General features: G+C 35.3%; 1 protein-coding gene across 6 annotated transcripts in view; it reads left to right on the plus strand.

Moving 5' to 3' along the window:
- Positions 1-27,444, plus strand: part of ATP8A1 (ATPase phospholipid transporting 8A1) — a 235,328-nt gene that overhangs the window by 65,661 nt on the left and 142,223 nt on the right. For 3 of the 6 annotated variants that reach the window (XM_082390480.1, XM_082390483.1, XM_082390484.1), the window contains exons 7-15: positions 6,425-6,498; positions 9,068-9,137; positions 10,708-10,835; positions 14,663-14,774; positions 16,122-16,287; positions 17,545-17,672; positions 19,876-19,953; positions 21,303-21,391; positions 26,140-26,184. In XM_082390480.1, the coding sequence (XP_082246606.1) occupies positions 6,425-6,498; positions 9,068-9,137; positions 10,708-10,835; positions 14,663-14,774; positions 16,122-16,287; positions 17,545-17,672; positions 19,876-19,953; positions 21,303-21,391; positions 26,140-26,184 (890 nt within the window). Of the gene's footprint in view, positions 1-3,118; positions 3,193-6,424; positions 6,499-9,067; positions 9,138-10,707; positions 10,836-14,662; positions 14,775-16,121; positions 16,288-17,544; positions 17,673-19,875; positions 19,954-21,302; positions 21,392-26,139; positions 26,185-27,444 lie in introns of all 6 variants that reach the window. The other 3 variants (XM_082390481.1, XM_082390482.1, XM_082390485.1) reach the window with 3 other exon arrangements.

Consider the following 27,444-nt stretch of genomic DNA (forward strand, 5'->3'; position numbering starts at 1 on the left):
TCATTCAACAAATACTTATTGAGTGTATGTGCCAAGCAGTGAGCTCACAATAGCAAGCAGGACATATGAGAATTCCTGTGTCATAGAATAATCGGAGGTGAAAAGAACGGGATGGTGTGCACTAAGATGCTGGCTATGTAGAAATGGTTTATTGAACACTAAGTGGACAGGTGTGAGAGCAAGCTTTTCTTTAGCTTATGTAATATTTTGTGCATTTAAAAATAAAATCAATAAACCGAAACCAACAGTCTGATTCACATGCCTGTGTAATATGATACACCTTAGTGCAAATGGGCTTTAGTTCAGGGTTCTGTCTTTCTTGGTCTTTCCGAGTGTGTGGCTACTGAGGTTGCTTTTTAATGTTTCTCAAAGGACCTACAAATTTGCAGTGTCCATCCAGCCATTCACAGATGGGCAGACTTCATTCATCTCCCAGACACTAACCATTCATCCCTCCAGTTACTGATCTGTTGCACGAGATTAAGTTGCCAGTATCTGGTTTTCTGAGAAAGCATTACAATTACAAAGCCCTATATATAAAATAGATAACTAAGAAGGACCTACTCTATAGCACAGGAGACTCTACTCAGTACTCTGTAATGGCCTATATGGGAAAAGAATCTAGGAAAGAGTGGATATATGTATATGGGTAACTGATTCACTTTGCTGTACACCTGAAACTAACACAACATTGTAAATCAACTATACTCCAATAAAAATGAAAAAAAAAGGCCCTATACAAGGCATTGCGTCCCCACTCTTGAAAGTAAACAGCTGTCTTCATTACCACAAAGATCAGTTCTTAAGATTGAGATGCAGCTGAGACTGTTCATATGTTTTTGAGATAGTTGCTTAGGATAGAATTTAGGTGAAGAATCTTAGAATCGACACATTTTTCTGGTTTTATAGAAAAACATGGAGTGGTGGGGCTGCCTGCATGTGTAAAAGTCACTCTATATAGCTGCTTTAATGCATGAAGTTTCCACCATGAAATATATTTCTCTGGATTAAGAATTCACATCTACAAAAATTCCTCAGTAAAAAGATAAATAAATATGCTAGGGCCTGCAATTGGACAAATCAGATTTTCAGTCATTCTGTTACAGCTTAATAAGCTTACCCTTTTTCATAATCCTCAATTGTAATTACTAATATCAATGACTTCAGAAGGCTCGAGGTAGTGACCTGAAGCCCTAAATATTTTTTTAACTTCAGTATTTTGGGGACTAAAACTGCTTCTCCAACTAGAACACGTGGTCAAAGAATTTTTGCCGTCTTGACTTTCTCTTGTCTGTTCCCACGCACACACCAGGCTGGAAACGGGAATGAATGCCACGTTAGGAGCTCAGAACCCAAAAAGAAAGAGGTGTTTGAGAAAGTGAGCTAAAACATAGGCATCAGAAGGAGGGGGTAAGTTCCCTGCTCTCCTCGCAGTGCTGTGAGAACAACTTTAGCATTCAGTGAGCCCTTGGTTTTCCGAAGCCACTGGGGGAACCCGTTAAGACCATATAAGAGGCTAATATTTTCTTTTAGTCTTCAGTTTAATAACCGTAAGGCTTTCTTTTGTCTTACAATGAATAAAATGTTGGAAAACTGTACAATTAGACTCTTAACAGACTTATGAAAATCCCTAACACTGTAATATAGACAAATATGATCCTGATTTTATAAAGCATACAGTCTGATTGGAGAGCAAACCTTAATACACAGGAGGTGATCAAGGAGCAATTAAATGGTAACCTGGGTAGCATTCTCTCTAAGTTCTCTGGCTGCAGAGAACTTTGTTCTTTTTATCTTGCTTTCAGTGGGTGCTATCAGAATACTACCACAACACATTATTGTAAGGGCTAGTTTATACCTACACTCGCTGTTTTTTTATTTTCCCAGTTTGCCCTTTTTTGAGGAAGGGGGTGTTCGATTCCAAGATCCCTGACAATTTGTCAATTTCAGATAATCCAGATTTCATCTGAAATAAATCTCTTTCAAATCAAGGCATTCAGAGTTTCCCTACCTGGATAAGCAGCATACGTACCATAGATGAGAAGGTCCCCTCCAACCTTGCCTAACCTGTTCCTCCCCCAGTATATAAGTAAACCACAGTGGGCTGTCTCATACTGTGATTCCCACTGAAGTCATCATTCTCTCCCACCCCCTCCCCTTTACAAAAGTAAAGTGTTATTTTGGGATTCAAGGAAAATTACGGAGGGGAGAGAACAAAAAGGCTTTAAGCTCCCCCCCCCCAAAAAAGGGCTTTTCTTTTCCTGATTAATTATTAAAACGTGCTTTTAGGTTCATTTGGCTACTAAAAGTGAGGGCAACTTTCATAATATAATGGGAGCGTGGCCATCAGTGTAACTTGCTGAACTTGGTCAGCAAGCCAACTTGTTAACTAGTTTGCCAAAAGCTCTGTGACAAACCTATCCCTTAAATTACTTCTAAGTTTCTGGACATAGTTTATCTTTAATTTGTCTTCAGACCATGCTCACAAAAATGCTAACAGGTAATAAAATGAGAAAGAGACTAAGCTGGTTTTTTTTTTTTTAATTTAAAATACAGTGATCGTTTCATTATATTTGCTTATGCAAAATCAGGCTTTGCAGACAGTCAGATGTGGGTTTGAGTCTAAGCTCTTCGTCTGTGATCTTGGGAAATAACTTAGAATCTAAGACTCATTTTCTTCCTCTCTAAATTATGAATTATAACTAAGGTCATCTGAGGAGCAGTATCATATATATATATATGATAGTCTTTCCAGTAGTTATGAGATTTCCTTAAACAGGGTGAAAATTTCATTTGGTAAATTCCTCCTTTTTATTTTTATGTCATAGGGAGAGAATAATGAGAAGATGAGATGCCAATTAAGTGGACAGAATGGATAAAATTTATTTTTATTAAGCTAAGTTATATAGCCGGTACAATAAAGATACAGTGTTTGTTTTTTGAAGGATTGCCCCATCCTTGACCTCACTCCTAAATAATTTTATGCCATTTTGTGAAGATAAGTGGTTCTTGTTTACCAATAACCATTTTTACTGTATTCTATGCTTAAATACAATGGGTTGTATATTTGTAACTATTTTCAATGCAGATAATTAACCGATTCCCAGTTTTCTTTCAGGTAAATGTTGGAGATATAGTTATAATAAAAGGCAAAGAGTATATACCTGCTGACACTGTACTTCTCTCATCAAGGTAGAGATACCTACTGATGCTCAAACAGTGTAGAGGATGGTTTCTCTACCCTGCATTGACCTTGTGATTTATCCAAGGAAATAAGGAATAAACGAAGAATTTTAAACCTCTCTAATGATTTTGAATTAAATGTTAAAAATTGATTGGATTTAAAGGACTCTTTCATGTTTGCCATATAGAATAAGTGATAGGTACTATACTTTATAATTCAGAAATTATAATTACAGTTAAGAGTCTACTCTCCCTGTGGATGTATCCATAATCTGTTTGTGTAGACTACTAACTCTTGTAAGATTTCCTATCATTTATTTTATATAATACATGGATTGGGTTCTGTTGATTTTATCTTGCAATCGTTGTTCATGATAAATTCCTTTATGATGCATTCGTGTATCCCTCCACGTTTCTCAGTCTTTATGGTGCATTGGTAAAAGAAAATGGATAAATGATTTCTTTTTTATCATCATATCTTTTGAAATATTGTACTCTTCCAACAAAAAAATTAAAGCACTTTGCTCTTTCTTTTAAGTTCTTTCCATTACTGAATTTAGATAATTTTTGTTTTGCTCATATTTAAGATAGTCATGAATTAGTATTCAGAACATATGGCACTGTTACACTTTAAAGAATGTGACTTTCAAATGGTTTTAGGTTTAAAAACTGTAAAACTAGTCCTAATATAAATTAAGAAAAATGTTTTTACTATTTTAGAGGTTGTTTATCACCATTTCCTTGGACAGTTTTATTTGTAAAATCCACATATAAATATGAACGTGTCCTTTTTTCAAAATCTGTTTGATCAGGTCATTATTTAAACTGATTGAATTTATGACAAGTTAGTGAAACTTAATTGAGCAATTAAGAGTTCGCCAGATATTTATAGAAGTAAGTCTACAGGTAGTTGAAGTAACTACAGGTAGTTATATTTTCATATTTTATAGTTGGGATCTTTTGGTGCCACTTACCTATAGGGTTTTTTCCCCAGAAAGATTAAAGTTAATAGGTTGGTTTTTAAACCAGCCTTTCTGCTATTAGTTCCCTTTGCTTCTAGCTTTATCAGGGCAAGTTTCTAAAACTGAAGGGTGAAGGTAACGGTCCCTGTGAGAATGAGTCAACAGTGAACTTACTGTCATTGTTTCAGGTCCTAGCAAGCTTTGCTTAAGAGGCAAACGCCAGGGTTCTTAACCTGGCGTAGTGATTTTGAACGAAATACTTAATCTCTCAGGCCTTTGAGTTCACATCTTTTAAAGTGAGGAAGATGGATTAAGTGATCAAACTCTGATATTCCCTGATTCTCCTTTCTGTTTAAATTGATAATCTTTCATTTAAGTTTTAAGAATGGCTAACCAACAGAATGATGTACACTTGGTGATACTAAGTAAAAGTTTGATAAATTTAATGGATGAGGGACCATCTGAATGTCATATAACAAAGTTCAAAAGGATAGTAAAGCGTTCCAGCAATTTTAGAAACTATTGATATTTTTCTTATTAAACTTTTCATAGAGACATAACTTACCATAAAGACCATCGTATGCTGAAACATTAATTATAATTTTCATTTTTTATGCTCAAAAATATGAAGATAATTGGCTATACTGCCTTGACTTTATATTTAATTCTAAGTTGAAAGTTTTCAAAATATTTTTTATCTGCCTGTGTCCAATCCAGACTCCCAATAAGCTCTGTGCTTGTATTTCTTAAACTCTAGAACATTTTTACAGGATTTATTTTCTCAGCATTAAAAACATTTACTGGTGACTATCAATAATGGTAGATGAGAATAGTTTCTGTATATTAATATAGCATCCACCATGATTAACTTCTTCAAAGATGATTAAAATAATCATTTAAAAATTAAAAATATTATCTGATTCATTGCTTTTTGTTATAATAGAATCAAAGTAAAGTATAAAGCTTGTGCTGTTAAATATTTCTATCCAAGTGGCAAAACTACCACCTTTCAGGGGGTTTTTTGTTGGTTTTTAAAATTTTTTTTTTCTCAAAAGGTTTTTGCATTACTTGGCTCTTTTGAACTTACATTAGCCTTAAGAAGTAGGTAGAAGCTTCTGCCATCATTTAACAGAAAGAGGAATTTTGACTTTAAGTCTTATTTTTAGTCATTTCACTTTAGCCAGTGACTAGGTCAGGGTCGGAATACCTAACTTCTAATCTAGTATCTTCAATATACTACACTGTCCACTATCAAAATAAGGGCATGGTGATTTTCACCTGCAAGTGAGCACCATGCTAAATGCAAAAAGCATAAACAACAGTTTATGATATTTTAATTTCTGATTTTTTAAAAATTATTAATTGCTAATATTGCATGTTCTTTGAAGTAGTTTGAAATTAAAGCATGAACATGGTTGAAAGTTACTGTGTTTCATTGATTTTCATTTTGAAATGAAGAAACTGAAATTTTACCATATAACAAAAAATACATATATGGGTTTAGAAAGTATAGAATACAGTAAAAGAACTCAAGCTACTAATTCAATTCCAAACAGGTTCCTGGCATGTCTGTTTCATACCTTCTCTGAAAATTTTCTCCTGCTTTCAAAGGCTTAGCCTCCTAAAACAATTCATTACCAAGACTTTATTTATTATTAAATAATTCAAAAGGCTGCAGTTATGACTTCTAACTTCCCAAGATCCATGCCTTTGCAGCTTTACATTAAATTTATTAAGGTATTTATGCAATTAACTTTGAAAATGTTTTGGAATCAGGAAACTTTTAACAAAGTTTTTTTTTTAGAGTGGGTGTAGGGGGAGAAATAATATAGTATACTTTGTTTCTCAAAAGCCTAAGAATAGTTTCCACCATTATTTCTTTTCTTCTTGGGTAGGAGTGGACATGTAAGAGATGGCAAGAGAGTGAGGAATTGGAGAAAGGAAAATCTGTAAGATAAAGTCGCTCTCTGTAGAAAAATATGTTTTTATTTAATTTGCTAAGATACGCTTGTGAGTAAAATTTTAGAACTCAAAAGCTTCTGCATTAAAAATTGAAAATTGGGCTTAAAAGCAAATAAATGATCCTTAAATATTCTGTTTTCTTGTGCCTTTAGACCTGATCAAAATGAGTTTTGAAAAAATTGGCATTAGACATTATTATTAACATGTATTATTTTCTATAATAATTTCAAACTTTGTCTCTTTTGTCCATTTGTTTGTTTGTTTTTCTCTGTTATTCATTTTTTTCCGTTTTAATTATTTTGAACTGGGACCTGTAGGTGGCAGTAGGGGAAATAGTGAAAGTGACCAATGGGGAACATCTCCCAGCAGATCTCATCAGCTTGTCCTCAAGGTTAGAACCACTGAGTTGTACAGGATGTGTGTATGAGGATCCTCACCCTACACCAGAAAACAGTTTGCACCCAGAGGTGGTTGAGCTCTGTATCTCTTCCGTTAAAACACAATCATTTTATACTTCTTGGTGATGGATGTTTCAAAGGCCTTTTTTGAATACATTGTTGATTGACGTTCCTCCCTCAAGTGGGCAAATTCAGCTCCTGTTGTTATCAATAGGAGTCGGAGTCCTTGAGGCATGCCAGTAAAGGTAGATTGTAATTGCCTGTGCATCATTACGATATATTCATATTTAACAGCTTGCCTAAATGCTAAGGCTTAATTTATTACCTCTCCAGGATATTGTTTTGCACAATGTTAAGATTTACGTGAAAGACAGTTACCGAGAAATTTTTACAATTTTAAACATGTCTTAAATTTGAAATTTTCTATAAGCTCAATTGAATCCCTTCAGCAGTTATGCTATAATTTGGGCTTGTATAGGGTTTACAGAGGACCCCCTGCACAAAGCTGGATGTTGTACATTTGGTACCGCATGCTTTGGGATCAGTTTTTATCCCACTTGTAACTAGTGACAAAATGCACGTTACTCGGATATATTTCAGCTGTCTACTAGTGTCTGTATTGTGATATGCATCTTGTTTCATTTTTCCACTTACTAATCAAAAAGCCTGCTTTGCCCTTCTCTAGTTTGTGTTTTGAATGTCATCATAATTTGCTGAAATAATTATTATCTAGCATGATTCCTTGTCTGAGACTTCTTGCTGCCTTTTCATAGCATTGTCAAGAACTGCTTCAGTAACAGTTGTCTTAAGAGGTTAAGAAAGTTCTGAATTTGGATGTATATTTTATTTGCACCACTTCAAATAGAAGCCAGCTATTTAACTTTCTAACTTCCTAGCCACTTAAGGTCCTTTTCTAGGATCTTATTTTGGGGGGGGAAAAAAAAGATAGAATTAGAACGTTAGTCTTATTTTGATATGAGAATGGCCTTGGTTATATTGAGCAGTAGAAATTTAATGCATTTCACTGTCAAAATATGGAATTGGAATTGTTCATTTAACATTTGTTTGTCATCATGCTTCTGTATTATCAGATGTGTTTTATAATGGTTTTATAAACCATTTTTATTTCAAATGTATATGTAAGTAAATTACAAATTGGGAGCAATTGCCAAAACCAAATTACTATCATGACAGTAATAAAAAATTAAACCTTATTTAATTGATAGAGTGAAAATATAAATATTGAAAAACTTGTTTTCCCAAAACTTGGTTGGGAAAAAGTATCAGCCTTTATGGAAGAAAAAAAAAGCCCATAGAGAAAAATTAAAGAACTTGCAAAGTTACTTTAAAATGAATCTGTAAAATACTTGATTAATGACCATGTGTTTCAGTACTTTTCACAAGTCTTCAAGCCATAAAACTAAGCTGTGTGCTCATTTCTGAAACTCAGAATCGTTTGCTTTACACATGTACAAATTGGAAGTTGATTAGAAAATTCCAGGTGTTTGTGACTTAGAAATTTCTAACTGTGAGTACCCATGCTTATGAGAAATTACATTCATAATTATTTATAGGATGTTAATTAATTGGGCTTTTTATATAAGCAAGTGCTAATAAGGTTAGTTTAACTTCAAAATGGTTTTCCTTATAGCTGAGGGTCAATTATACAGTTGGGCTGCAAACTCACCTGTCTATAACTGCTGAGCAAGCAAAGTCAGCATGTGAAGGGTCAGGTTATACGACAGTCACGGGTGTGTACCTGTGATAAAACTGGAGAGCATGGGCCCCTTATACCAGTCATTGTGTACCAAACTTGACTAAAACACTCTGGTGGGGACCCATAGAATGTATCTCCTAGGTTCAGGTCAAGGAGCCACATAGCCAAGTTGGCTAATTTTAGTTTTAGCTTTTGCTGCCATGCAAATCTCTGAAGCAACTTTAAGAAATAAAACAGAAAAAATAGGAGGAAGAAAGTGTATATCCACTTTCATTGTAAAATCTGTTCATACAGGTTTTTTAAAGTAGCCTTAAAATTTAAATATTATGGTTCATACGATCCTATTCATCTTTTCTAAAGATGCAATGCAATACAATCTGAACATGTAAATGCAAGTTTATAGAAGCAATAATCTGGAATTTTCTAATCCACCACTTAATCAATTTACATGTGGGCTATGAGCATGAAATCTCACTTGATATTTTTGAGCTAAAGATATATATGGACACAAAACTGCTTTACATTTCGGATACAGTCTGTGTTGTGTCTATATGATGAACAATTTAAGTAAAATGTGACAAATCTATTTACATGATCTTAAAGATCAGTACTAATTGTCAGGAAGTTGCTTTGGGGTCCTTCTGGCTTCACATCTGATCCATGAGTTTTCATGCATGGGGTCTGCCTCACAGCATTTTGTGGTTAGAATGAAAGACATCAAGAAACTAGGCGACTCAACCTTTGTTTAGAATGAAAGGCTTCAGTGAGTCTGAACATTTAAATAAGTTATTAGTATGCTTTCTTTCCCCCACTAAATCTTTGTGCTTTTCAATTTTGAAAAACAGTGAGCCCCAGGCCATGTGCTACATTGAAACATCCAACTTAGATGGTGAAACAAACTTGAAAATTAGACAGGTAAGATCTAATATAGGTTTATATAATTATTGCTGTTCTCTTACATGGAATTGAGAGCTTTGCTGGGGAGGAAGAAAACTTCCCTCTACCCTTCTACATTCTTCTGGCTGGTCTAAGAATTAAATTGACATGAGACATATTAACAGGAGAAAATCAAATTTAATTTCATACATACAGGAACCCCACATACATGAGAGGCTCAGAAACAGAAAGGTAGAATGAGGTATACATGCCATTCTGAGGAAGGAATGGGATAAGGGTCCTGGGGCTTCCAAGGACAGGAGGGTCATTCATAGGATGATAAGAAGAGCAGATGTTTGCCCTGCCAGATGGATGGGTCCACTTAAATAAAATTTATCTCTGGTAATAACTTTTCTCTGGGAAAAATCCCTAATTTAAATTCTTCTAGGTAGTTAAGGGAAGGACACTAGTTTCTCTTGAACCCTCAGGATCTCCATTGCCTTTAGCTCAAAATAATCCTCATGCAAAAGTGACATATTTTGAGGAGGCTCATTCTGAACCCCTATAGCTTTATTTCTTAGTATTATTGTCTTGAGTTGAGGCAGTTCTGTCTACTTGCAAATATTTTCTCATTGAGCCACAATGAAGTGGTTTTATAAACTGAAATAGTTAACTATTATGGAAAATTCAGTTTTACTTGCCTAATTAAATGTGGTCCATCATATAGATACTATTTTGTAATATTTTTAACATTTTCTGTTATAGCCAACACTCTGATGATAGCATTAGTAGCTCTAAGTGCTTTCACGTGTGTTAGCTTATTTATTTTTCTGTTCTCTGGGCCCATATTATTTGGCTTTGCCATATGGAAAAGACACAGTTTCCATTGCTGTTCTAAAATTCTCACTAATCTCAGGGAATTGGTTAGATTTCTATATTTATTTCTCATACCCCTCCTAATAGAAAGTCACTGTAAGGTTTTTAAAGTTTTAGAAGGGACATTAAAAAAATGTATTCTCTTGGGTTTTAGACAAATAATGAAAATGACACGTGGGAAGGTTGGGTTGTGGTAGAAGCAGGCTGTCCTCACAGCACCTGAACTCAACCTGCCACAGGAAGTGAGGGCTGCTCAGTTCCAGCCAGTTGTAGGTGGCCAGAGGGAGGAACTGTTTTGGAGTTTTCCTTCTCAGTGAACTAAAAGAACACAAACATAACTACTGTCTTTGGGTATAGATTCTAGTTATTTTGCATTCCCTTTTTGAGATTCAGCAGACAGATTTAGACTGTGTAATGCTAAATATTAGTTTTATTTTTGGAAGCAAACAGTTCTTTGAGGACTTATTTCAAAATATCTTTGCAGGCTAGTTTATAATCTCTAAGATATTTTAGAGTTTTCACAAAAGCTGCCCTGTTCTGCTAAAAACATATATGTTCAAGTAGAGAGGAAGGTATCCCCTAATTTCGATTTGACAAAGGGGGGGGGGATAATTGCTTATAAAACTGTGGGGTCTCTTAGATCTTAAGGCGTGGATGAATTCAGAATTCCCTGCTCCCTCCCACATACAACTTATTTAATATTTTCTTTGCTTATTTAAAAATTTCTAAACAGGGCTTACCAGCAACATCAGATATAAAAGACATTGACAGTTTGATGAGAATTTCTGGCAGAATTGAGTGTGAAAGTCCAAACCGACATCTCTACGATTTTGTTGGAAACATAAGGCTTGATGGACACAGGTATGTAAAATCAGTTTTCATAAAAACACAGAAGTCACTGTGTTGCAGGGTATTGCTGACCTAGGTACATATTTTCTTGTACTCTAAGTTTGATAACCCAAACCCTTTTTCTTAAGCATTCCTGTATTCTACCCAGAGTTCTTTTGTGAAAATGCTCTTAACCCTGTACACATGGTACAGCTAAAGACTTCCCCAGGCTTCCTGCCAGCCTAGGAGTTGGATATTTTCACGGATATGCCAAGCTTCTGGCGCACTGTTTAGTGGTTTCTTCTTTGGCCAGAATACTTATAGGCTTAACTGTCGGTCTCCATGGCCTGGGTGCTTTCTTGTAATCTCTAGATGCCTCAAGGAGTTCAGACTCTACCACAGGGGTTAATTTGCTGGATAATTTCTTGTCTTCTCTGTGTAATTGCATATGCTCTTTTCTAGGCCATGTTATCTATAGTCATCTTTTATACCTGCTTCCTACCCCTCTCCCTTCCCTCCCCTCCCCTCCCGTCCTGTTTCCTGCCTCTTGCGTCATCCATTCAACCAGTACCCAGCAGGCCAGGCCAGTTGCAGATGTTAAGGAGACAGCAATGGACAAAGCAGACAAATCTACCTGACCTTGAGAACTAACTTTCTTGCAGTAAGGGAAGGGCAAACAGACAAACAATAAAATGACAAATAAAAAATTTTATACCATGTTAGAAAGTGATAAATGCTTTGGAAAAAATGGCCCAGGATAAAAGAGATTGGGAGTTCTTGGGAGGGAATCACTTTTAGTTAGTGAGGTTGCAGAAGGTAAATGTGGCTTCATTGAGAAGGTAATATTTGAGCAAAGGTGAGTAGGAGATGAGGAAGTCAGCCATTTGAATATCTGGAGGGAGAAGATTCTAGACAGAAGGAATAGACAGTGCAAATTATTAGCTGTATGGTTACATTATCTGAAAGTGGGAAAGTGCCTGGAGTAATTATGGAACAGCAGAGATGCCAGTGTGTTTGGAGTGGAATGACCAAGGTAGAGGGTAGTAGAAGAAGGGCTAAGAGAGAATAGTGGGCCAGACCATGCAAGGCTTTGTAGGCCATTGTAAGGGTGTTACTCTGAGTGAAATGGGGATCCACTGGAGTGTTTCAAGGGGCAATGTCAGCAGTTCAGTTTGCGACTTAATAAGTTTGTGATGTCCAAACAGAGACATCAGGAGGCAGTTAAACATATAAGCCTGGAGTTTGTGATAGAGGTCCGGGTCATGAGATAAATTTGGAAGTAGTTGGTATAGATATTTAAAGCCATCACCAAGCGTGAAAGGGTATAGTTAGAAAAGTGGAGAGAGCTGTCCTAAGACTCGCCAGCATTAAGGTTGGGAAGAGAGGAGTAACCAGCAAAACAGACTGAGATCAAGTTGGTAGCATGGAAACCGAAAGAGTGAAGAAACCATACCAAGGCAGAGGGAGTGACTATAAAGTGGATCACATGTTGCTTATGGTCAAGTACCATGAAGTCAAATACAGTGAGTCCGAGAATTAACAGTTGAATCTAGCAAGTGGAGATCCTTGACCTCTATTAGGACAGGCAGAGCCTCATGAGAGTGAGTTTGAGATAACAGAAGAAGAGTTGAAAAATAGACAACTTTTTCAAGGAGTTCTGTTACAAAGGGGAGCAAAGAAATGGGGCAGAACTTGGCAGGAAGGTTGGGGGTCTCCTCTGCTTCCCTTCTCCTTTCCTACTAGGCATTTGTAGTGGCCAACTAAATGCAGCTAAGCGCACTAGCTCACGCCACCAGCTTGAGAGATTATCAGTGCTTTCAGTATTTTGTAATTCCATTATTACAGTATTTGAATTCTAAAGGACACTTGAGTACCCTGAACTGTCATCCTCATTCAGATCTACCAAAAGTTTTCCTGTAATTTTTGAAGTAATTATATATTGTTCTAAATTTTTCAGAGTGATCTTTCCATGAACATAGACTAATGATAGATTTGGACATTTATACAAGTAATGTGTTTCTGTAGCCTGACATTCCTAACTGGCCAGCTTCCATTTCTTATCAGTTCCCCAGCAAATCAATGCCAAGCACATCCACACAGTGAAGGAGAAACTTTGTATGATGGTGCCAAGATTTGGGGTACAGATAGCATTTATATAATATGCTTCAATTTACATGAAAGGTGGAAACAGATTTTCAATATCTTTGTGCCTGTAGCACATTTGACTTTTACAGTGATTACCCAGCGCTCTTAGGGCCCCTTAGTTTAGAATGAATGTAGTTTGATGCCATTAAGGATGAGGGTCATTGTCTAATGCCAGAGACTTTGGAATTCCAGCTCTGATGAAAAACTAATAACTAATTCTTGTTGAGTCCTTGTAATTGAAAAGCATTTTTTTCTTTTGAAGAGTTTGTAGCTAATTCCCATCAATGCACACCACAAATGCTGAGGTGCCAGTTGCCATGTTATACCCCACTGGATATGTGAGAAACAGTTGGCACATATGTGCCCCAGAGCATAATCCAGCAGCTTCCCAAGAACTTCTTGGAAGCCTGCTTTAGGCCCGAGGACTCCTCCCACCCCTGAAGTGCACCCCAGATCTTAAGATGGGTCTGAAAAGCATGTTGTTGTACATGAAGAATGAGAGGTATAGTTGCTGTGTTCTTTGACTAAATTGAAATACACTAATTCCTAAGAATTTACTTACTTAAGTAGAAGGTTTCAGGTGCTGTCATTACCCATCTATCTAGATTGATTTCATCTGAGCCAGTGACATTTGTGTAGTTCCTAAAAGAAGTTCCCAGGCCCAAGCTACTACTAGCCTTAGACACCTACTGGATTATAAAAATCCACCAGAAATGAAAGCTTCAGTCTCTATTTGTGTCCTCTGACAAATAAATTCTGTGTTTCTGGAGACTTTTCTTGGGGGAATTGCCTCTTCCTTTTTCTGGAATTTTTATTTATATTTGACTTTTTTTTTTTTGCTTTTTTTAATCAGTAAAATGAAGCAGTAGTGATAGGAATCTTTGAGCCATTAAATTTTCTGTAGTACGTTTCCATTAAGAATCCCACTATATTTGCGATAGCTTGTAGCCTTCTGATAGCTCTATGAGAGGTTGTATCAACCCACAGCCTACCATAGTGGGTAGCCTTGCAAAAAACCCACAAAAGACCCCGCTTGACCCTTATTCATGAAAGATGTAGTTTAAGTCATATGGAATGGAGAGCCTCAATTTGCTGTCATTTCAGAGGAGTGTTTAAGACTTTTAGGTGCTTACGATTTTATTCACAGTTCTTGCAAGACTGATCTTCAAATACAGTAAATGAATGTCCTAGAGATTTTAATACAGAGACTTAATCTCTGGAGGGCAGGGATGGCAGTGCAAGTATATGATGAGATCTGTGTATTTATCTTACCTTGTGTATTTTTTTGAACCTTTATTGTGCACAAAGCTATTTTTAATTTAAAGGAAGGTGGAGGAGGGGGAACAGATCCCCTAATCTCGCTACTTTCAAATATCTCAGAAACCTAAGTGGACTTGCTAAATCAGGAAAAGTCTTCAACAGATTTGAGAATGAGCCTCTGAATTCCACACTGTTGCTTACTGTCTTGGATAATGAAGTTGTAGGAAATGGCTGCTTTGGTGGTAAGAAGAAGCAACTGAAATGCTTCTCTCCAGCTGTCCTTGTGTAAGAAGATTATTCTTATTGGTAGGAAAATTACTTCTTTTCTAGAAAAAAAGTAAAATGTAAGAAGGGTTATTTTCATAGCAGGACCTTTCTTGGAACTATATAGTGGCTGTAGAATTCTTAAGCATTTTGGAAAATGTCGTTTCTAATGTCAACATAATCTGTCATAGCACTGTTCCCCTGGGAGCAGATCAGATTCTTCTTCGAGGCGCTCAATTGAGAAATACACAGTGGGTTCATGGAATAGTTGTCTACACTGGACATGACACCAAGCTGATGCAGGTGGGATTTTTATCTATGAAAACCTTTTGGACCCAAGTCTTTTGAAAATATGCTATTTGTAGGTCTCGGTGCTGTAGTCCTAAACCTAGCAGATCATCTGTCATAGATACCTGAGCCCCACACTCTATATCCAGATCTCATTCTTCAGTGAGTGGGGCTATGAAATGGCTCACTCCATGCAAGAACACTAGAACGTTCCACCAGAGATCACCAATGCGTGAACACCCAATGATTTTGCATACCAGTCCATTGGCAGCATTTACTGACTATTGCAGTGATTGACAAAAGTTGTCTGTGTAATGATGAGTGCTCTGCATTATTTATCTTATAATTTCATTTTATTTCAATGATCACATTTTAGAACTTATTTTTATTTTTTATAAAATTGAAAGAAAAACTTGTAACTGTTTGTTAATAGTCAACTATTATGTTGACTGTTTTTCACAGCATTTTTATGTTAAGCCATTTTCAATCAGCTTTAATCCTAGCACTTGTAACATTTACACATGCCTGTGGATGCTCCTTCTCTACATTATAATACCATGAGTGTTCAGTGGTTAGGTAGGTGTGGAAAACTCAGTTTTAAGGTACTAAATGAAAATCTGCTTTGAGGGCTGATAACTTTGTACATTGTAAAGGCACAAAGATGTTATCAACAGGCAAGCAGGACTGCTGTTAATGATTCCACCCCTAACTATTCTATAAATTCTATAAATCATCATTTTATGTTGATTTTTGACATTTAAGTTTCTGTCATGTGGATGCCGTGGTTAGCACAGATCATTTTTTATCATTAAGTACAGCTCAGGAAACTTGCCTCTGTTATTCTTGATAGCCAGCACTACTTAGATTGCTGCTGTGTTTAGTAAAACAATTACTAAATGCCACCAAAAAATCTGGAAACCAGAGATCCTTTAAATGTTGTCTTCATAGTCTGGAATTTCCAGGTCTCTGGCTGTGGGTACATAGGTCACCTTCTCTGCCTCTCTTCAGGAGCTGAGGTGCTAGATGCCTTAGTCTACCCTGTTTGCTTAGGTAGCCAGGTAATGCATTGTTCATCTTACCTGCCACAATGGAAAAACCATGTCTACAAAAGGAATGTTATTTCCTTCTTTCTTACTGCTTTACATTGTAGAAAAAGGATTGGGTGATACAGTGAAGGAAAAGAGGTGGTTAACCTTTGACAGCTTATTACATCTGATTGTTTTCCATATAATTCTCATGTGTTGAACCATGTGTAGGTTTTGAATTGTGACTGACTTTGTCATCCTCACCAAAATACTAGATACACATTACTAGATCATTTGTACACATTTCTTATTACTCATCTTTTGTTTCTTTTTACAGAATTCAACAAGTCCACCACTTAAACTCTCAAATGTAGAACGGATTACAAATGTACAAATTTTGATTTTATTTTGTATCTTGATTGCCATGTCTCTTGTCTGTTCTGTGGGCTCAGCCATTTGGAATCGAAGGCATTCTGGAAAGGACTGGTATCTCAATCTAAACTGTGAGCATTAAAGTGCTTATTGTACTTATTTTTTCTTTCATTAAAACATGTATTTGTTTCACAACTGATCTTGGAATTTCCTATTTCTAAAAAGAAAACCTTGTTGCCAAGATAACTGGGCATTTAATCGTTATTTTTCAATGCAATTTCCAGTAAAAGTAAGTAAAATGTTACAATCTAAAATTTCAAAATCCTTAAAAATATAGTGAGTACTCTAAAATAGTATAAAATGTTATTTTATTAATATTATTTTAATTTTATTAATTTATTCTTTTAAATATTTTAACACAAGTGGTTACATAGCTATCTGGTAAAGAAAGCAGACTGAGTATATTTAAAGCACCAAAAAGTATTTTACATGTTTTTAAAGTGTTTAAATTGAATGTACTTTCATTTGAACTCATGACTGCAGTGAATTCTGTTTTAATAGTCAACTTTTCTTAGGGAAAGTACTATTAAGTAGTTTCCTTTTTGGATCATTTATCTTTTTACTGAGTATTTCTGGGAAGTAAGTTTACATTTCCTTTTGATGAGCACTTAACCAATAAATACTTAATTTCCAAGTGTGTGAAAACAAGTTCTAGTAAAATTTTATATCACAACTCATCTTCTCAGTTGTTTCTTATTATATTGATTTAGCTTTTTAGCTAGTCCAAGGTTCTTGTTTTTTAAGTCATTGGTTTGCTATTTCAACATTAGAATTGTTAAGATTACCATCATTTTGTTTCTTCATATACTTTACAGTTTATCTGGGATAACTGTTCTACTTACATTATTGAAGAGGAAGAATATAATTTACCTAGAGCTGAATTTACCTAGGGTTCAGCCCTACATTGTTTTAGCTACCTGGGTTGGTTTTGCTGCTGTTGTTTGTTTGCTTTTAAGACATCCTTCAAACTGGAAATGCTTTTTAAAAATTTATGTGAAAGTGATTCTACCTGGTTGAGATTCTACCTCAGTCCTATCCCTAATATCTCTAAACTTCATGTTTGGAATGGGTTTGAAATATGTGGTAGTACTTTCTCTTTTTAGTACCATTATGCAGTTCTTAAAAGGGTTCACAACATCTTGAACACAAATAATGCCATTCTATCTTGAAGACTGTGTTTGAGAATAAGAACATGTTATCAGCACAGTGTTCCTCCCACACTTTTAGATATACTATATAATACAGAAAATTCTTGTTACGCTAAAGTTCTGGTTAATGCAAATAAAATATAAAACTGTAAATGACTTTCTTCCTACCTCCCCCAACAGATGGTGGTGCTAATAATTTTGGACTGAATTTCTTGACCTTCATCATCCTTTTCAATAATCTCATTCCTATCAGCTTGTTGGTTACATTAGAAGTGGTGAAATTTACCCAGGCATACTTCATAAATTGGGTAAATATGAATCATTATTGTTTTTTATTACATGAAACATACATTTTGGCCTTTTTCCTGATAGGGTCTTTTGATCTTTCAGGAAAAAAGTCTTAATTATACCTTACTTTTTATTGACTACAAGACAACATTTCAAAATATTTTTGAGCCTAATATAATATAATAATAATAAATTCATTTGACATGTGAAAATCATAACAAAGTCTCTCATCTCAGAATCACACAAGTTTACAGACCAGACGTGCTGGGGAAAATAGGTCTGTAGTTGAGGAAGCCTATTTTTGGTTACATAGTGGTCTTGGGGAAAACGAGAATCATAGGGTTTAGAGTTAAAATAATGGATTTTAGTTCTAATTCTATAATTTACTAGCTGTGTGAACTTTGCCAAGCCACTTGACTTTTTTGAGACCTATTTTCTTGGCCAATCACACGGGAATAAATAAAACATGCTTTACCTGCATCTCACAGTGGTTATATAGATCAAAGGACGCTTGCGACATAGCAAACAACTTCATGGATAGTTGAGCACTATAGAAATAATACTGTATTCACTACTTGTAGCGACCAGGCTTTCTATCATGTTTTATACATCTTTGTAGTTTATTTTTCCACACTGTAAACAATTTCAGCTGGGTTTGAATTTTTATTTTTAATTTTTATTCTCAATTTTTTTTAATCTTAGAAAAGTGTACTGGACATCTGTTTCCTAAATGTTTTGTTTATAAAATTTTACTCTTCTTCAATTAAATTTCAGTAATTTTTACCAAAGTTAAAATTAATGAATTTATGTAAATTAAGTCTTTAAACCTAATCTGCCAGAAAGTTTTTCTCTTTTATTTTGATTTTTTTATTATCTTTTGATTTTTTAAAATCACTTGAAAGTCTTTCAATATGAACAATATTAGGATTTTTTTTAAATATGCTACTTTCGCAACTGTTCATTATCTTTCCATACTAAGTGACCCACTTCAACCCTTAATCTCTAAATTCATTGGTGAAAGATCAGTATAATTTAGAAATCTGAAATGAGTTGCAGGTATAGCTAATTTCATGCAGGAGATTTGTTGCTAAAAAAATGGTGCAGTAAAATTTGTATAAGTACAATTAAAACTTATTGAAGGTTTTCCACTTACAGAAATAATAAGGTAGCTCATTATGAAAATCAAATAACTAGTCAATCACTTTATTTTTTATTTGGATTTTCAAAAGTAATATTTGCTTCAAATAATTATATAATTTTAGTATTGTATGAACCCAGCAGGCTTATGCTTTTCAACTGCCTTTCTAATATGCAGAGATTTTCTAACATTCCTGACAGGTCTTCCCTTACCAGGCAGTTTCTTCCTTGTGTGGAAATGAGATTAGTAACTGCCTTCCTTTTCTTCTAGTTCTTCCCAATAGATCTTTTATGAACATGTCTAATCTTGTTTCCAAATGACAGCCTTGCAAAATATTTGAACTTGGCTATCATGCCTGTTCTTCTATCATCCCCGCCCCCTGACTAAGTATCCTCCATCTCCTTCCATTCTTCATTTGACATGATTTCCAAATTAATCCCTATTGCAGTTACTACTGTCTAAACATTGCCCATTTGTTTACTATCCCTCTTAAAACAAGGTACCTGTTCCAGAACCGATGTTGATCAGTCTGAAATACAGATGTAGGAGAGACCAGATCTGGCCTTTTCATTTGACATGTGAAAATCAGTAAACCCTGGCTTGTCAATAAAATGTTCTTTACTTTCAAGTATATACAGTGTAAGAAACTTGACCAAAAAGTACAAGATGGAATCCCTTAAGTAATTTTTCCAGGGGTTTAAAGTCTAAATTATTCAAGCAATGTTTCGTTGCTGTTATTTTAGCTCACGTAAAGCATTGTGCCAGACACAGTAGGAAGCACTTCACATGCATTATCTTATTTAATCCTTATATTGTAGTAGGTCACATATCTAGGAAATGGTGGAATGATAGTAAACCAGGATTGCCTGATTCCAGAGACATGCTCTACCTACCATACTGTTCTGCCCTTACTGTGAAATATGGCATCCTGTATTGAGTATTTTTTAGGAAATCAACTGAAATGGTTAGTGATGACAAGAGCTGAGAGTGTTACATACATAGCTCACCAGTTAAATAAAATTGTACTAAATCTCTTATTATGAGTTGTATTCAAGGATTTCTTTTTTTTTTTTTTTTTTTTAAAGGATCTTGACATGCACTATGAACCCACAGACACTGCTGCTATGGCTCGAACATCTAATCTGAATGAGGAACTTGGCCAGGTAAACTAAATTTCTTATTGATATGTTGAATTGGAAGTCAGATTTGGTGTAATTTCTGCCATATGTGGCAACTTCAGATGAATTGACAGCTCCTAATTTTCCATTTTTTGAATGATTGGCATAAATACATGTTAGTACCTAACTATCAATTTTCATTTTTAATGAATGAACATTATTTAACGCATATTCTGTTCTCGAGATAAGATATTGCACAGAAAGATGTCCTCCAGTATATAATCTGATTAGTGTGTAAAGTATTGGCTGCTTTTGAGTTATAAACTCCCAATATTAAAATTGTTTATAGCTTTTGACCAGAAAGGAAGGAAAAGTTAGTTTTGTTTTGTTTTTTTTAAGACTGTTTTTTTGGTTTTTTTTTAATTTTATTTATTTATTTATTTACTTTTGGCTGCGTTGGGTCTTCGTTGCTGCGTGCAGTCTTTCTCTAGCTGCGGCGAGCGGGGGCTGCTCTTCGTTGCGGTGCACAGGCTTCTCATTGCGGTGGCTTTTCTTGTTGCGGAGCATGGGCTCTAGGCACGCGGGCTTCAGTAGTTGTGGCATGTGGGCTCAGTCGCTGTGGCTTGTAGGCTCTAGAGCGCAGGCTCAGTAGTTGTGGTGCACGGGCTTAGTTGCTCCGTGGCATGTGGGATCTTCCAGGCCCAGGGCTCGAACCCATGTCTCCTGCATTGGCAGGCGGATTCTCACCCACTGCGCCACCAGGGAAGCCCGAAAAGTTAGTTTATCAATGAAGTTGTATAAGTCAAGCAGGAATTTGAGATTTATAATTCATACTATATTCACATATATATGTATATTTGTAATTCATTTATACGTATTAGTTAAGAAAGGATTCTTCTTTTTTTGTACCATTGCCATTTGCTAACTCTTACTCTTCAAATACCATTTAAGCCAGAATTATCCTTTTTCTTACCAATTCAGATGTTGTATGAAGTTCATTTTAATTGCAACCCATCGCCAATCCCATAATTGTTTGTTATGTTGAGAAATGCTGATGTTTTAGTGCTCTATACATGTTAAGTAGCTATAGAGGCACTTACTAGTGGAAATTCAGACCATATTAAGCATATTAAGACAGATTTCTATATGACTGTAGTTTTTCTGCTAGCTTGAGCGACTAGCTTTCATATATGATTCATTGCTAAAATACGAAAAGAAATAGTTGAAAGTATTCCTTAATGATGTGCAGAAAGTAGTCAGTTAATAGCATTCATTGTGCCCCTACAATGTAACAAAATTGATAGAAAGAATAATGTAAGTTTTTTTCCCTTCATTAAAAACTGGCTTAAAAAGACCTCTGAAATTTTAATGAGAATTTTTAAACTTTTTTTTAGGTAAAATACATATTTTCTGACAAAACTGGTACTTTGACATGCAACGTAATGCAGTTTAAGAAGTGCACCATAGCTGGAGTTGCTTATGGGTGAGTTTTTTCCTTTTAATTAGAGTATGATATACAGATTTAATTAATGCTAACAGTTTGGTATAATTTGGGGAGTTCTTATTAGGGGAGTTTTTTTAATCTAGAAGGCAGCTATTTTAATTTTAGCATACATGTACGTTTTGTGTTTTATAGTTTGGTATTGTTTTTCATTTGGAATTACCTGTGAGGCAGGGGCTCTGCCCAATAATATTTCAGTGTTTAGAACTGCCGAAGGTCTCTATCTGGCTCTGGTAATAAGGTACAAATACACTTCCCTCTCCATTGTCGTGAAGTCAGAGTACAGCCTGCATGTGTTAAAACATGCAGTCTGTCCTTGGGTAGTTCTCAAGTTAAAATATTGTTGTTTCTCTAATAGTTAGCCCTTTGATTTCTTTTTATCATCTCTCCTCTTTGCAGTCACAGAGCAGTCTAAATTTCTGATGACGGGAAGGAGGTAGGGACACAAAACTCTTAAATCCGGGAGATAATAAATATCAAAAAATACTCTTATCAGGCTCTTAATATCCTTTAGAATGTACTTGTTGAGCACCCATATTTTTCTTACTTCCAGGTATTCTTGCCTAAACTGCTCAAAAGCCTTCTTTTTGAAACACTTTATAGGGTAATGTGAGAAAATTAATTTCTACATTTCCTAAAAAGGCATGCTCAAAAGATGAAATATACTCCTGGCTGACTGACCTTGGCCTACCATCAAATTTTCCAACTATCTTTATCTACAAGTCAGACTGGTAAATGTTGGTATCTTAACCATGCAAGCAAGGGCACTTGCTTTTGGGTTTTCTGGCTTGTACCCACCCCTTCCCCACTCACGCTCTGTCTCTAAGCAGTAAGCCAGTATAAAAATAGGGTATTGAATTATGAAAATGCCTTTATTTAAAACTAAATAAATAACCACTTGGTAAAAAATTCTAAAAGCATGTGATTACCCCCATATGCAGGGTCTACAAAGAGAAATAGATGGAGGCAGATGTTCTTTGGGTTAGTAGAGAGTATGACTAAAATTGACTTCAAACTATGTGGGTAAATGAAGCTAAAAAAGCATTTGACGTAATGGCTTTTTTACACTGTAAGGGCAGGCTGCTAACTTAAGAAGCCTATTTACTATTTCCAGGGCTGAATGCCATTTTGCATCTTCCCTTTTTTATCTGAAGATCTCCCAGTTCCCTTAGACAAAAGAGGCCTTCTTCTCTCCTCCCCCCAGTTGCTACAGGCCTCTTCGTTTTGCTGCTGGGGCAGGAGAGGTACAGCCATAATCTTTGACATTTTGCACTTATATGTTCGACCCACAGTTATCCCAGATGAGAGAAGGAAAGGCCTACTGTGATTCTAGAGTTTGTTGTATTATACTTGCTGACAGATTTATGGTGATGTTTGTTTTTACACAAATTCTGCATTCATTCATGAATATTACTTTTAGAGGGTTCTCTTTGGTAATTGACATCCTTTTTTAATTTGTCCAATGTCCAATTGAATAAGCAAATTCTCCAAATTAGTAATTATTGATTGTATACTTATCAGAACAGAAAACTAGAATGATATCTAGGTGCTCTTTTCTTTTGCATTTTATAAGATTTTTTCTTACTCTTGGAACAAGTCCTTAAACACTTTGAAGCAGTAGTTGTAAAGAATAACTACCATAAAAGAATATTGTTCTTCCTGTATCTATTGGTGATATGGTCATTAACAATTATGTATTATGTATTATGATAGAGTGGGTTTGAGACTGGCAAATGTTAAAGTAGTATTCAGAGTTGAATATTGTCATCATTTAGATTAAGTTTGCAATGAAACAAATTTCCTCCTGGGAAAATCACATCTCTTAACACTGATGTGCAGTTGTAAGACATGAGTGTAGTCCTAGCTTTGTCATTAATTCACCATGTGACCCTGGACAATTCCTTTCAAATATTCCAAACACTTTAAAATGAGGGTGGTGAGACCAGATGATCTCCAAGATTGTTTTTCAGGTATAAAATTCTAACATGTTTAGAAATTTAAAAATAGGAATTCCTTTATTTGCAATTTTTAACTGTGAAAACAGAAATACGTTTCTTCTTTGGATAATGTGTCATGTTTTCAAGAATACCAAGAGCCTTGTTGAGTGAAGCTAGTTGTTAAACTACTTCCAGTAAGTTCTGTATGTGCTCTTAGGATCCTTAACCCCGGCTGAGTTTTTATCAACATCCCCTCCCCTAAACATTCCCGATGGACAACTGGAATGTCAGCATTGTAGAGAGTTGTTGATATATGAAGGCTTTGGAGAAACGGTGAGACGTCGTCAGACTACTCAGGTGGTTACAGTAGGAGAGACATGTGGCTGTTACTTAATTCCGCCAAACTCCACAGGAAAAAGTAATTACTGAAAACTTACCTTTCTGTTGGCATTTCCTCTGGGCACTCTTTGGTTATAGGAACAATTACATGGTTATAGTGTCCAGCCTGCCCTGTAGGAGTGTTTAACACTTGTTTAACATGGGGAGATATTACATGCGTACACTTCCAGCTCCAGCAGAAGAAAGTATGATGGTTATCTCCTCAGAGTACAGCAAAACAAAGGAAAATAACAGAAACTTTCATGTATTAACAAATGCCTTTGGGGTAATGATTTCAGAGCTGATGCTTCTTAAGCATTTTTTAAGAAAATAAAACCTCCTTTTACCCTAGATAGAGTCAAAGATGAGTTCTGTTGGCTTTTATCAGTTTGAAGGACAAGACTTGAAGTCTCTTGACAGTACAATCTTTGCCTAGTTCAGTGTATTCCATAGGCTTGTAGGAAGAAAATATTTAACACGTAAAACAATGCTCCAAAATTTAGTCTTAGTAAGTTTTCTCTCATTTCATATAACCTTGGCCCTAAATTGGATTCATGATGGGCAATAACATAAGATTTGTACATATCTAGCAATGATGATTATTTTGTAGAGATCAACTTTGTCAGAAATGCCACCATGCTTAAACTTATTAGAATGTTTCATTAGATTTTTTTAGTTAAATGTAAATAAATTGTGATGTCATATTTGTAAATTTAGCTTATTACAAACTAGAAATTCTGCTGTTAAACATTTATTAAGGCATCATTTCAGCAAATTGCTTCCTATGGGGAATAATTCAGTTTTATCAAAGTTACTTGAATGCCAGAAAAGGTAAGGAGGCTTTTATGTTTAGTGGCTAGAATTCTCAATACAGTGACTGTTCTAGGCTACAATCCTAAGTACTATCTTTGTTGATGATTTAGATCTTACTATTAGAATGAACTGATGAACTGAGTACAATCTCTAAGGTTAAAAAAAAGATTCTGTGAAGCAAACTAAACAATATTTTTTGTATGGGCAAGTCATTTTAATCAGTATTAAAAACATTTCATTGACATTTTCCCTTTAAGTAAAAACCATATGTTCCTAAAAGCAATCTTTATTTATATATGAAAACAGTATGTGAGTCGTTTCATTTCACAATATTTCGTTTAGCAATGTTTACTGAAAGAATCAGCAACTTCTTTAACACTGAGAAGAGATTCACCATGAGAAACCTCACAATTATCAAAATAGTTAGTCCCAAGGTCTATATTATAACCAATAAATGTATCTTACTGCTCACCATGACTGGTGGGTAAAGTTGGGTAAACACCATTTGTTCATACACATGCCTCAACAAAGTGCTTTAGATGTATGTAGCACTTTGTTAGCTGATGGAGATTTAATGATCAGCAAAAGGTCACATGGCTTCTGCCCTCCTAAAGTTTATAGTCTAATTGGAGGTTAATGGATATAGTTAAGTAATCATACAGACAAATATAAAATCATAACACCGTACAAAGGTCTGTGTAAGCCTGTGATTGGGAGTGAGGGAGGAGGGTGATCTAATCAGGGAGATCAGGGACTGCGATGCTTAAGGCTGAGATCAAGAATGAGTTGGATTAAGTAAAGAACTTACCAAGCAGATATAACAGCACTGACCCACAAAGGCAGATAACCAGACAGAACATACACACCAGAGCTGCTGCTCACCTCATCACATTCCGAATAGCGCTCGGCATCTGCCAGAGCTGGACCACACCCAAGGAGAGCGACCCTAAGCCTCGAGCTCTGAGGCTTTTCAAAAGCTGCCTGAGTTGAGAAGTACAAGCCCCTCTCCAGGTATGAGATCCAGGGCTGCTGTACAACAGCAGTGCAACTTGGCAGAACCTTGACACAGTGTTTTTGCTTGCTCCCCTTTGGTTATAGCAATGCAATTGATTTTTACTTTAATATAACTCTTTAAAGAACCATCCCCTCATGGTAGTCAGATTTACTTCTGAAATGTTTTCAATACTTGGCAGATTTTATCAGTGTGATAGTTTGTTCTTAGGTATTAACATGTTTGTTTCATTAAACCATTTATTCTGATTACGCAATATGTGATTAATATTCCATTGGCTTTAGCATATATTTAAACTATGAAGTTCAGTATTTCCTACTGAATACTGAATTCTCTGCATAAAATCAAGAAATTTCATGGTGAAGAAGCAAGTTGACTTCCAGTTAAAAAATAACTTTGTAAATCTGCTTAGTTACCATAAATCATACTTACTGTACTAACTGCCATTCTTTCAAAATCAACTAAAAGTTTATTTTCTTAACTTTTTCAAGATCTATGTCTCAGTACTTACCTTATTCACGCTTTTATGTTTCCAGCCTTTCTGTGATTACTTTGTCCTTTCTTTCTGTCCCTCTTCTTGCTTTCTGAAGCCATGTCCCTGAACCTGAGGATTATGGCTGCTCTCCTGATGAATGGTAAGCTGCATGGACCTTTCTGTCTCATAGATCCCCTTAAAAGGTTTGCATTTTATTGTTTTGTTAGCCACATTTCACTACTTTTGAAAAAATTACTGACCAGGTAGGGTGACAACGCTGTAAAGTATTTCTTAAAATCTGTTGAATGTCCCTGATTTCCTATCAGAAAACTTTTAGTCATTTTATAAACATTTCTTTCAAAGTTTAGGCTTGCTAGAGTTTTATAGAGCTATGTATCTGTAATAAAATATGTGATGATCAACTCAGAGTCCCTGGGCTGTGGACTACCTAAGATTCAGCTACAGCTCCAGAAATTTTCTTTTTCTTTTTAGCTCAGCACTGCCACCTTCTGCCACTCTTTACATGCTCTACAGAGCTACAAAAAGATGCTACTGAAACACACCCACAGAGTGGAAATTTCCTTTACATTTATTTTTGTTAATTTACTAAATCTGTTTAGAGGCTAGAAAATAAACATTTTTTTAAATTAAATGTCTGGAACAAATGTTGGAAAACCATGCTACCAAGGACTAGAGTTAATCGGAATAGAATTAATTTTAGCATTGTTAAATATGGCATTTTATAGGGTCAATTTCAGTATGTATTGGGTTTTTTTGTCTTACCTTAAAATCCCCCCATGGATTTACATTTTTATTTAGAATGGTATAAGTTTATTTTGATAATTCATCATGATTTGGTGGCAAGTGAAATTTCAGAAAACGGGTTCCTTTAATGCTGGTCTAGAAAACATGGCTTTATGTGCGGTTACATTTCTATTTTCAGATTACACACGTATTTTATGATTAAGCCATATTTTTCAACTTGGATTTTATTTCAGTAAAGTGGAAATTCAGTAACAATTTGCAGTAAACCTCATACTACCTAGGGTTAATGACAGAGGCAGCTGTTTGGTTCATGTGATAACTGATGGGTTTATATTTAAGCTCATTGCTTGGAATATCATACATTTTGACACCTACCCACAACCAAATAATTTTTAGTATTTTTTAAATGTGCCAAAGCATCTTACTGTTGGTGGGTAATTCAAGTTTAATGATGTAGATATTCCCTTTTATTTAATCTTTTGAGAACGTAGTGAAAATTTTGACTATATCTTGTTACTTGTTGCTTTTCTGTAGAATTAACATAATTCTATTAATTGTAAACACTGTTCATGAATGTAGGATTAATATATATTTTTCTAAGGTAACTCACTTATTAAGAGAAGGAAATTACCTTCATCATATTTTTCTTAAGATT

This window comes from Balaenoptera borealis (genome assembly GCF_965194805.1).
Source record: "Balaenoptera borealis genome assembly, chromosome: 4".
Lineage (NCBI taxonomy): Eukaryota > Metazoa > Chordata > Mammalia > Artiodactyla > Balaenopteridae > Balaenoptera > Balaenoptera borealis.